Here is a 12,248-nt window from a genome sequence, read left to right on the forward strand (position 1 = left end):
GAAGGAAGATGACTTGTTCTTTCTGAGTTCAGGTAAATAAAAAGCATAGAGAGCAGCAGGATTCATGCACTGTGTGCTTGCAGTAAAGTCCAGTGTGCTCAGCATTAACTTCCCCAGGGCTGCACACCAGCTTTCCGTGCAGCCTCTGCTCACTTTGCTTTTGCGTGTGCACTGTGAGATCCATCCATCTTGTTACTTTCAAAAGCAGTTTGGGGTTGTTCCTCTCAATTTTAATAAGCCTTGCAGCAGGTTCCTAAAATCTTGAGAAATACACTTAGAAGCATTAAATGAGATGAGAAAAGAAGGAAATTAAATTTAATCTGCTGCATAATTCAGTCTTCTGAGGGTGGCTGTCACTGTTTTGTCCCTTGTTGGTGTTCTTTATTTTAAAGTATTCTCCCCTGTGCCTCCCTCCAATCCTGCATCCCAACTCATAGGAAATTGCATCCTGCTCATCTTGAAGGCAGCAGCAAAAAGTGTTGGCTCAGATTCTGGTGGAATCATGAAATTTTTGTGTTGCATATTCAGCATCTAAATGTGCTGAATATCACAATACTGAAGGATGATAAATGTTTTTTTTTTCTTGCATCCTTTTCTTTGATCCTTGTACCTGAGTTGTATTTCAAACTCCTAATTGACTGCTCTTAGAGTTTTGCTATACCTTGAATCTGAATATCTTGAACTTGAGTTCATGGTGCACAAAACAATGAGCCTGCCAAAACAGTCCAAGATGTAAAAATGCATGATAGGTCAGAAACCTTAAAATATGGTTTTTAAGTATGGGGTTTCTAGGAATTTTAATGGTGCATATTGGCAGATGTAATTCATAACAGCTTCTGTGTTCGTGTTATGAGTAGGGTATTTTTTGTTTGTTTTGACAATTCATTCTTTCCTTGAATTAATATTAGCATTTATTTTTGAAAATAATGCAAATTTTTGTGAGGGTTTATGATAGATAAGTGACAGCTCTCACTGAATTTACACCTAGGTAAGAATATAAAATAAAGGTAAATGCCAAAGGGGTTAGTCTCATTATACATGTGCAAGGCTATAAATTAGTTGAATGTCCAACCTGTCATTTTCAGGTCTTGTTTCTGTAAATATTGATGAGGTTTTTCAGTAGTTTGCATTTTGTAAAAAAAATAAATCACTTTGATGTTTTACAATGTATAAAGGAAGTTTTTTACCACAAATTCTTTGAAAAGGAGGATATTGTCAAGGGATTTTTCTTCCTTATTTAATCTTTGCACTTGTAAGAATCCCCAGTGACAGGAAAACTCTTGCCAGGCTGCTCTCCTCGATTTCATGTTCCTGTTGGTTTGTGATTATAGGGTTATTGATAAGTGTTGTGCTTTTTGGCATTGATGTATTTTTCAGAAAAAAAGAATTGAAGCATTTGTTTTGAAAAAAGAAAAACACATTTAAAGAATTACATGGACTTTGCAAACAGATTTAAAGAAATGAAAGGTAGGTCAAGTTTTGGGCCTACAAATCTGACAGTGTCCTTTACTGTTAACATGTGTGCTTTATATGAGACACTCCTCACCCTAATGATGTCAAGGTCAATCAGCAGTAGAAAAATGTGAAAATTACATTGTTATTAATTTTGATAGCTTTGCATTGTAGTACATTTTCTGATGTCAGTAAACCATGGCAGACTACTTTGAGATCTCTGGTATTTGGGCAAAGTGACTGCTTCAATTACTGTCAGTTTGTACCATAAGAAGATGTTTTTACGGAAAGTTTGAAACACATTTTAGCAGCCTGGATTACGTCAGGGAGAGCTTTCTTACCCTGCAGTGCTGAGCGTGCCAATGGCATTGGAGGTGGCACAAACAATGTACCCTCCCCTTTGCTTGAGGAGCAGGAGATGCTGGTGGCTTTGGGAGGGAGGAGGACACTACCCTGCTTAGGTGGCTTCCTCCCAGTTTAAGAAAATACATCTTGTGCTGAGGTTGGGCTGATCGCCTTTGAGTCCCCATGCTCTCAAAGGTGTGGAGGTGAAATAATTCACAGCCCTCACGCTCCTGTTTGGTTGCAAAGCTGCACGGTGAGCTCGTTAATCCCCTGTTTCTGGGACCCACAGTCAGCTGTGCTCAAGGCTGGCCTCCTCTCAGGTTCTGCAGCTGAAAACTGCTTTTTCAATTCCCCCGTTTATTTCCATAAGAGCTGGACCAGAATAAGGTTTTGATAGGTTTTTTGCAGGCTGCAGCTGTGCAGAGGCACTGTGCTGTGAGCCACATGTGAATAGCTGCTGCCGTGGACAGCTGCTCTGTCTGTCCCTGCACCTTATACCTGGAATTAATTTAGAAAAACCCAGCAGCCACTGGCACGGTAGCTGGTACTGGGTAAGAGCTTCCCCACCTGATTTGTTCCACATGGGGGCAGGGCAGAAACCCCAGACTAGCAGCTGGATTAGAGCTGTTGGGAAAGTGTGAGGTTTGTTCTTTAATACATTTAGATAACCTTAAGGGCCTGACTTACACCCAGCTAAAGCGTCAAGTTCAGAGTTAAGGCTTCTCACTCCATCTCTGGTACCCACCGGAGGGCTTGGCCCTCCAGCAGGGGGATTTTGGAGATCACACGCTGTCCCTGGATCCCTGCCCAGCCAGGCAAAGCCTTGGCCATGGGAGTGGTGCCCACCATTGCAGGTAGGCGTATGTGCAGTACACCTGCTGTCCCGAGCAAGGTGCAGTGTGTGTTACCGCTCCCCTGCTTGCCCTGCAATGCTCATGGCCCGTGGCAGCACAGCCGGTGTGGTGGGAAGCCAGCAGCCATAGGGGGAAGAGTACAGATGCAGTGAGAAGCTTTAATTTCGAGTTTCCTGCCTTCTGTGAGCACGAGTCAGACCCTTAACGTTGTTTTAATGTATTGTTTGTGTTTAATTTTTAGTAAAAATTTGAACACCATCCAGGCTACAGAGGTTGCAGTGGATAAGAAGTATAAAAGCTTTGGTTCAAGATAACAGGAGGCTGCAAGAAAAATTAAAGACATGGAAATGAGGATGGAGTGACAGGCTGCTATTTTGCCTCAGAATACTGAAGATTGTAAAGCATTGAGAAATCGAATTCATGATCCTGGAAATCAAGCTCAGATTAAGAAATGTCAGGTTGGTAGGGGTTCCTGAAAGTCTTGAGTTAGGATAAACTAAGATTGTTTTCCCATAACAAAAGTTATAGGATTTGGGGGTGGATGGTATAATTTGTGTTATCTGTGTAATATGAAGTGCTATACCATAATACTTTTAAATAAGCCAGCTAAGTGAAATTATTTTTTAACTCAGTTTTACATTTGTCATGTTGAATGTCACTTCTGACCACTTTGCAGTTACTTCTCTCTGGCACAGAGCTGCATTATTCACTGTAAATGCAGGCATGGAAAACACTGCCCTTAAATCCACATTGCTCTTAAATCCACATTGCTTTCTGCTGCCTCTCTGAGGGTCCCCTGCAAAGCCAAAGGCACAGTGCAGTGTGACATTCCCAGATAAAATCCAGGCAGAATGTGTCCAAATGCTGGAAGAGGAAGCTTTTTGTTCCAAAGGTTCTGATTTACAGTGAATCCATGTCTTCCCAAATGGGGACTTTAGGTAGGGGCTGCCACTGGGATGAAGTTCCTGGAAGTTACCTGAAGTGGGAATTGCTGCCTGCCATTCAGGGGCAGGAGATTTAGGCACAAAGATTGTGCAACAGGAAGTCTGTGCTGAAGTTCAGAAAGGATTTTAGCAAGCAGAGGTTTGTAGGGTTTTTGTGGTCAAGGTCACTGGATGTATTTGAGTTCTGGGGATTCTTAACAAAGCCTTGAAATTTCTCAGGGAGGGTTCCTCCTTCTGGGGTTTTTCTGACTCTGTTCCTGTGCTTTGGGGCTTGCCCTGGCATTCCCCTTAGCACCAGTGTTGCACAAGTAACTTGGCTGAAATCTTAGATATACTGGTGTGAGGGGAAAACCAGACCACACCTTTGTGTTTTAGAGAAATCATTATCTGAAAGGGCTCTGTTCAGTGCTGTAACATTTCATGATTTTTTGAGCTAGCCCTGGTCAGAAAAGTGTTTCTTTGAAGTGAGAGTTTTTAATCTCACCTACTTTTTAAAGCTTGGACTCTGTGCTCTGACAGAGGTGCTTTAGTTGTAGCTCTGAGGGAATCACCTGTGCCATATTTTTCCTCATTCATCTGCAACAAATTTAGTGTCAAAGTTTTTAGCTTTTAAAATTTTATTTTAGCTAGCATTCAGACTTGTTATTGAATTTCTGGCTTTGCTGTACTGACAAGATCATGATGTTTCAGTTGTTGAGTAAGCACAGTCACTCTAAGCAAAATGAAGAGGTCTTGCAATGTCATTTTTGCATTTGTTTCTAGACATAATTGCATTTTATTAATGCTGTTATATATACTGTTTTTTAAAAAATGTGAGCAAGTCTATAACATGCTTTATCCTAGGATGTATTTAAGTATATTTAATGTGGAGTTTTGTAATTAAATCCCCATTAAAGGATAGAATTGTTCCATTAATACCTTAAGTATTTTTATGTTGTACATTCTGGTGTTTGTCTCCTGTACCCCATTACTGGTGTGTAGTTTATTTACTAAAAATGTCTGTATGAGGGTTATGTGGCCATTTTTGATTCAAACAAGTATTGACAATAAGCTATCAAGCTGCACAGTTTGAAAAATTACGTATTAATGTCTCCCATTTAGTTTTGGTGGCTGAATATTACTGAAATAATGTGTACCAGAAGCATTTCTAAGCTCACCTATCATAGTACAGGTTAGGAGTGTTTTTGCAACAGTGTAATTGCCATAACAAACTTTGTTTGTTCCCATCTGAAAAACGGTGAGAGTATTGCAGAGTCAGTCAGTCCATGCCATCAGGGGTGGGGAGGTGCTGGAAGTGGAGCAGAAAAGAGCCAAACCTAGTGACTGCTGTTCTCATGTCTTCAGCTATAAAAGCAGTGTGAATAGGCAAAGAACTGCAGTGCCAGCCTGCAGGGGCACTGGGGTATAAAAGCAGTGTGAATAGGCAAAGAACTGCAATGCCAGCCTGCAGGGGCACTGGGGTATAAAAGCAGTGTGAATGGGTGCAGAGCTGCAGGGGCACTGGGGTATAAAAGCAGTGTGAATGGGTGCAGAGCTGCAGTGCCAGCCTGCAGGGGCACTGGGGTATAAAAGCAGTGTGAATGGGTGCAGAGCTGCAGTGCCAGCCTGCAGGGGCACTGGGGTATAAAAGCAGTGTGAATGGGTGCAGAGCTGCAGTGCCAGCCTGCAGGGGCACTGGGGTATAAAAGCAGTGTGAATGGGTGCAGAGCTGCAGTGCCAGCCTGCAGGGGCACTGGGCTGTCCCGAGCTGGCTGGGAGTGCCCTGCAGTTGTGGGTTCAGGCCAGGCAGTGAGAGGCACTGTGAGGGCAGCAGCCCCTGGAGTGTCCCAGAGCCCAGGCTGCTCCCCGGGGAAGCCAAACGCTCCTTTTGTTGACTTGTGAAAATCTCTCTTCCCAGCAGCTGCTTTTCTTCATCGCATACTTGTATGGCTGGGATGCTGCTGGTTTTCCATCCACTGGAAATGCAGATACCAGTCTTCCAGGACTTGCTTTCTGACACAGGCTGGGACTTAAGGTGCAGGGATTGCTTGTAGGAGTTAACTGGGGCACCTCAGTCATTTGCATTGCTGTTGGACCAACTTGGATTAACAAGAAAATAAGCCATGTTTTAAAATTGACACCGCAACAAAAATAGCTGTTGAAATTTGTATACAAGAAATAACTAGCCCGATTCACTTTGCAATGCTTAAAACTTATTTTAAAAGAGGAAAAAAGATACCTTATTCTTTGTTTTGTTTTTCATTATCTCTTCAGGAAGTTTCTTTTCCCACCCATGCTTAACTACTTTCTGTAAATGCAATGGTTTAATATTATTCCCTTGAGTACTTCTATGTATTTATAGCATCTGTATTGTTAAAGAGATGCTCTCTAAATATCTTATGGATTATTTTTCATTTCCAGACTCTGTAAGGAGGATGTAAATTAAATCTTCAGTTTGGACTGATTGTCCTTCTCCCAGATACTTGACATGAATTTCTTTGTCACTCCACAGCGTTCAGAGTGTGACATTGATTTAGGGAGGGACATTTTTTCCTGTTTTGTAAGAGTTTTCAGTTGTGGATTAAGTATGACGTGTTTGACTAAGCTATATAGAATTGTTTGGTAAAACTTTTTTAAGTCTAAGCAGACCTACATAGATCAGCAATTTTGCCTGTAAACTTGGACACTGGATCCTCAGTAAATGGAAAATTTTGCTGTTGTAGGCTTTTTAAAGTTAAATTTTAGTCTCAGCAGAATCATCATTATATATGTAAATTGAATACTCAAATCCTCACTGAGTTGCTTATTATATTCCATAAGCTCCACTCTTCTTGCAAGCCTGGGCAAGATATTTCTCACTCTTTCCAGAGCTCACAAAGGTGTGGAATCCAGTCAAAACCTAAAGGCTGAACAAGGTTGCAGAGACACTGACTAGTACAGTGAGATGTATCTTTAAAAAACAAGTATACTCTTCCCTCAGTGATTTTATCCATCTTTCAAAGTTCAGCCTTCTGAACCTCCATGGAATTTCCTCATAATGTCTTCTGTGCTTGGTTGACAGCTGAGTATAAACTCGTTCCTGTTTTATTAGCTTCAGTCCTTGAAATCTTTTTCTGCCCTCAGCATAAACCAGACTAGCTGTAAGCTATTTGTAGTGCCATTGGCACGGCCTGACTAACAGGATTTTGTGTTTTCTGCAGGCATTCGACCTCCGATCATGAACGGGCCCATGCACCCGCGGCCCCTGGTAGCGCTGCTGGACGGCCGGGACTGCACGGTAGAGATGCCCATTCTGAAGGATGTGGCCACGGTGGCGTTTTGTGATGCTCAGTCTACACAAGAGATTCACGAGAAGGTAATGTTGAAGAGGGACAGCTGGGGTGTTTTAGGAAACGCAGGTATTGTAGCGATTTGGAGCAGTGTGTGCCAGCTGTGGTGTGGTACTGCCGTGTCTGTGGTGAGCTGTGCTTTGGGGGATTGGATGTTGTCCCTCTGCCTCCCTACTGAATGAGATTCATGGACAGAGCTGCTTCTGGGCAAAGTACTGCTGCATGGTACCTTGAAATGCTCCTTGGAAACATTTCTGGTGCTCAGCCTCTTCCTGGAAAGGCAGACCGCAAGAGTTGGATTGTCTGTGTGGGTAACTTGGGTTTCTGTGTTTAGCCAAGGAATTGTGCAGGTTGGGTTAGGCAGCCTTGCGCACTGAGAAATGTCCCTGGAAGAGAATTTCAAAACAAATACTAACCCAAAATTTGTATGGAAAATGTGGTGAATGTCAACCTAACTTGAGAACACATGCAAGGAATTGAAAAATTCTCAGTCTTCATTCATAATGGATCTGCAGAGATAATGTTTGTTGAGATTTTTAATATAATGAAGCTTTATAAATTAAGTTCAAAGAAAATATATATTTTTTAATTTAGAGGAAACTCAAGCTTTTTTTCCCAATTCCTTTTCATTTTATTATATATCAAGAATTAAAATGTGATCCAATGCCTTTTTCCTGTGTATTTCCGTTTAATCATGTTGAGAAGTTGCTTTTGTTTTACTGTTTTCCTCTCTCACACCACTGTTAGGAGTTAATACATGGATTCCATTTACAAAAACCAAATGACACATGAAGAATAATTAATATAAATGCTGTTCTATTCGTAGCTAAGAGCAGTCTGCTCTTGGGGTGAACACTGTACCATTGGCTGCTCTACCACCTGTATAGTTTTATGATTTGCTTACTAAAATCAACATCATTTACTCTGGTGCATCAAAACTGGGGAATTCCTGCGTGCCATGAGTGTCTTGCAAAAAACCAGTGGATATTTTCTGTTAGCAGTGGTGTGTAATAAATGAACTTTTCACATCCTGAGATTGTGTCTCTCTCAAATTGCAGATTTGGAAAAGTATTTGAGTAACTGATGAGTGACATAGGTAATCTGTTGTTGATCTTCACAAAACTGCTGAATTGAGGGGATTATACTAAAGCTTGCTTCTTTTGATTTTTATGATACAAAAATAATTAATTCTCAATATCTCAGTAATACATCAGGAAAAAATACTTTCACTACCTATCACTACAATGCCATAATACAGATTTTCACTTGCCTAAAGGATGAGACAGTCCTAAAACATTTGGACCTGCGAGGTAATAAATTTCTACAACAAAAGTCACAAACTAGAATTCATTATCATACTGTTGTTTTCCTTTAACATAGGCTGAAAGAGCAGTTTTATGGAGTGTTAAGCACTGTTCACTTCTGTGTGAAAAGCGTTCACTGTTCATCTGCAGTGGAAAATGACTACTTTTCACCTATCTTTAGAGGAATATATATATTTTAGTACTGTTTGCATAATAACATTATTTGGGATTGGTGCTTTGCTAAATACAAAATTGTTTTCACAGAAGGTTTTAAAATTAAGAGTTGCATCTTTAAAGCAGGATCACAACTGTTCATGTATTTCTGAATGCACATTTGTGGCCATACTAAATGATGTTGCCCTGTTAGCTGAAATACAGGTTTTGATAACATACTGAATCCATAGGCTACAGATACAGATCTATTTAATGTGAAGTTGCAGGGAGCAGGCCAGAGGCTGGGAAGTTCAGGATGGGGTAAGAAGGGTGATGGACATTGTTTGATACTCTTGGGTGGGTGAGTGTAGTGGAGCAGGGGGAGAGGCATGAACCAAGAATCAGATGGGGAGGGAAGGAGTGAAAGGCAGCAGAAGGATCTCTAGGAAAGGAGGAGCCCATGTTAACTCAGCTCGCACAGTTGTGGAGCCTTGATCACAGGGGTGTGAGCAGTCAGAGTTTGAGAAATGAGCGTTTTGGAACCTGCACAAGGGATTTCTGCTGGTCAGGGGAGTTTCAGGGACAAGACCTGCTTTAAAATACTGTGATTTCAGTTTTTCAAGGAAACAGAGTAGAAAGGAGAACTTAGAGCTTGTGAGACAGCAAAGTTTGAGACTAGAAGCTAGCTAGTTTTCCATAGAGGAGCAAGCAGGCTGAGAGATTTTAACACAAAAAGAAAGGTGGAAAAGGAGCAAGGATTTCAATGCCCTTTCTGTGCAGGGTCGGGAGCAGGATTTTAGCAAATACCTTTCTGTGTGCTCGTTCAAGAAAGTTTTCTCCAGCTGGGTAACTGAGTTGCAGTTCTGTAGCAACTCCCTTCTGCCAAGAGTTGATTTGCCAATCACTTCTTATGGCTGAGGAGATTAAACTGTGGAAAATAAGTAACAGGTTGTAAAGTTGCAAATAAGTAATAACATGTAGTAGAACTGTGCTTCATCTCAGGTCAAGGCATTTGTTCCCCATTCCACTGCTTTGGGAAACAACTTGGATGGTGAAGATACATTTCCCTCCTTCTGAAAAATCGGGCTGCCAGTGCTTAAATGAATACTGACATTTACTGAGAGTGACCCAATGTTTTGAAATAACTTTGTAGTTAGGGTCATTTATTATGCTCCTTCAGAAATTTACTCATGTCTAAGGTTTGACTGGTATTTGGTTTCACTCCTTGTTTCCCATTCTGCCTAGAAAAAGCAGTTTATTTTTGAGCCAGTCTGCAGGGCTGCAATAGATGTTTTTATCCCTTAACCCCTGAGTTCTGTTTTATTGTAGATGTTGCATGTGGCTGTGCGAAGTTGAGCATTATGTTTGTCAAACTTATGGCAAAACTGGGAGTTCGGTTCATTGCATCCTATCAGAAAACTTCTGTCATTTAGGGTAAAAATATTTAAGATTTCAGTGTTCAAATTTCTTACTGGAGATTGCATTACTGTCTATAAAAGTTACTCACTACTGTTAAATTGGCTTTTATTTTACAATTAATGATGTGTAAATAAGTTCTCTCAGTAACTATCTAAGACTGCTTCCAAGTGTACACAGTGTTTTGGTTTGTTCTGCCAAAAATACAGTTGTTCATCCAAAAAAAAATTATTTAAAAACACTTAGCTTGCTTCCATCCTCATTCCAGGTCAACTTTCTTTTTCCCCTATCTCATGCTCCGTTGTCTGTTTGCCTCTTTTTCCCAATCCCTCTTGGTTTCAGTGCCATTCACAGTTTGCTGCTTTTCCTGGCTCCTTGGCAGCGTACCCAGCACTCTGATTCCTGCAGTATTGCTGCTCTTTTCCACTTCTGTACCTTTAAAGGCATAACAGACTCAAGCATACCCTTGAGGTCTTTGTGTTGCCCAGGATTTTTTTGAGTTCGTGTTCTTTGCTTTTTGGGCTTCCTGACCTTTGCTGTGTGCTCTGTAACATGGAGGTGCTGTGTAGATCAAGAGGGATAAATATAAACAATCTGCAAGGGCTGGTAATAGGCATTTCAACCAAGGAGAGAGAAAATAGTGATTCTTGCAAACCCAGATGAAAAGACAGGAAGCACAACTGATTAGGAATGGTCTTTAAAACAAAATGTACAGGCTGGAAAGAAGTCAAGAGTTTATTTGAGGCTGAGTACATTTTTCCATTTTCTTTTTTCTGTAATTATGTACTTTCCTACATCTTGTTGCAAATCAGGTAGAAGAAAAAAGTGTGTGGTTGACTGGGTTTACAGCTTCAAGCATTTACCCAGCTGACCAGAACATTGATGAAAGCAGTGAGGAGTCCTTGGAACAGTCTGCTGGGTAAACCCCGGCCTTAGCAGAGATTGGGGTACAATGTGTCAGATCCTTGGACTCCTGTTTTCTGAGCCCAACATGGAATCATTTTCAAAAGGATACTGCATTTCCATATTTGTAGTTCTAAGTTTAAAAAACTTTAAATCTGAACTTCCTGTTTAACAGAACTTGAAATTTTTCAGTCACACTTTGACATAGGAATTAAATATAGAAACAATTCTAGTGATGGCAGTTTTATCAAGGACCATTTCAAAGAGGAGCTGAAAAGTGACAAATGTTTTGAAACTGATGCAGACAAATTCAGGATGGTGCTGTTGTTCAGCTCTTTGATTTTGGTTAAGTGAGATAATTTTTCAAGCTTCCAATTCTTTGTTTAGCAGTAAAGCTTGTGTTTACACCATCAGTGCTGTTTATATTCATGATGCAGATGAAGCATTTAAGTTTTCCATCAGGTTTAAATTCTCAAAGAACACAGATTGAAAGGAAGCATCCTTGTTCTAAACAATAAGGTCTGGTTGGGAGTAAGTTGTCACCTTGGGGCTGATCCAAAACCTTGTAAATGTCCCGAAACCGAATGAGCTTTGGGTCAGACTCCTTGTGAGAGACTTGGGAAACAACTGGGTGGAGTTGTCACCAGTGACTTCCATAACTCCATAATATCCTTTCAATCCATTCTAGTGTCTGATAGATGACCTGAATTCAGCCTTATGAATAGACACAGTCCAGCCCTATTAATAGACAAACTAACACACAGAACTCCTAAAAGATTTTTCATTGAAGCCTTTTATGCAGTAAAAATGTTTTCAGAGTCTATATTCTCAAATTGACTTCTGTCATTGAAGCTGCATGTAATGGTCAGTAAATCCTGCCTTGGAAAGACTGGCTTCAATATAGTATTTAAAAGGAAGTTGTGGACTATACAGGTTATTTATGCAGTTGTGTGTATGCATTTGTATGTATATATATTTTTAATGTTAATTTTTAGAAGACTAGGAATACGCTATCATATATATATGCCACGTGTATATATATGTAGTTTATATAGTGTATGGATATATAGGCTTTTAGAGAGTGTGTTTTCAGGAGCCTGCAAGTAAGTTTTGTTTATGTTTGTGCAAAATATTTATACTTGTATTTATGGACAGTATAAACTCAAGTATTAATGTTTAGGGTCCTCACTAGAGAGTATCCTGGCTGAGTAAAGTTTATATGAAATAAGTGGGATACTGGCAGCACCATGGATCATAGGAACCTAACAGGGAGCTGAGACCTTGTAAAGAGAAGCAAGAACTTGTAAAAAGCAATACAATATAACAGAGCTTTGGAGAGCCACTAAATACCACTTGAGCACACTGGCTTTTCCTTTTAGCTGTAGTGGTGCTGGTTTCACATGGATCCTTTGCAGTGCTGTAGGGAGGATTTGAGAGCAGTCTGAGTCTCTGCAGCCTATTGTGACAGACTATTGGTTACAAATTCAACATGCAGCTGCTTTTTGCAAGTTAAATAAGGCAAGGCTTACTCCGTTTTGGTGAAGTACATTTGTTCCACCCAAACGTGCA

At 40.6% G+C, this 12,248-nt stretch overlaps 1 protein-coding gene across 7 annotated transcripts in view; it reads left to right on the forward strand.

The window, feature by feature from the left end:
- The window catches only part of CTBP1 (C-terminal binding protein 1), a 189,332-nt gene that overhangs the window by 146,071 nt on the left and 31,013 nt on the right, over positions 1 to 12,248 (forward strand). For 4 of the 7 annotated variants that reach the window (XM_054293190.1, XM_054293189.1, XM_054293196.1 and 1 more), the window contains exon 2: positions 6,775 to 6,929. In XM_054293190.1, the coding sequence (XP_054149165.1) occupies positions 6,775 to 6,929 (155 nt within the window). Of the gene's footprint in view, positions 1 to 1,394; positions 1,468 to 2,892; positions 3,110 to 6,774; positions 6,930 to 12,248 lie in introns of those variants that run through there. The other 3 variants (XM_054293195.1, XM_054293192.1, XM_054293194.1) reach the window with 2 other exon arrangements.

This window comes from Melozone crissalis, unplaced genomic scaffold, assembly GCF_028551555.1.
Source record: "Melozone crissalis strain CALT ecotype California unplaced genomic scaffold, PUWL_Pcris_2 ptg000132l_1, whole genome shotgun sequence".
Lineage (NCBI taxonomy): Eukaryota > Metazoa > Chordata > Aves > Passeriformes > Passerellidae > Melozone > Melozone crissalis.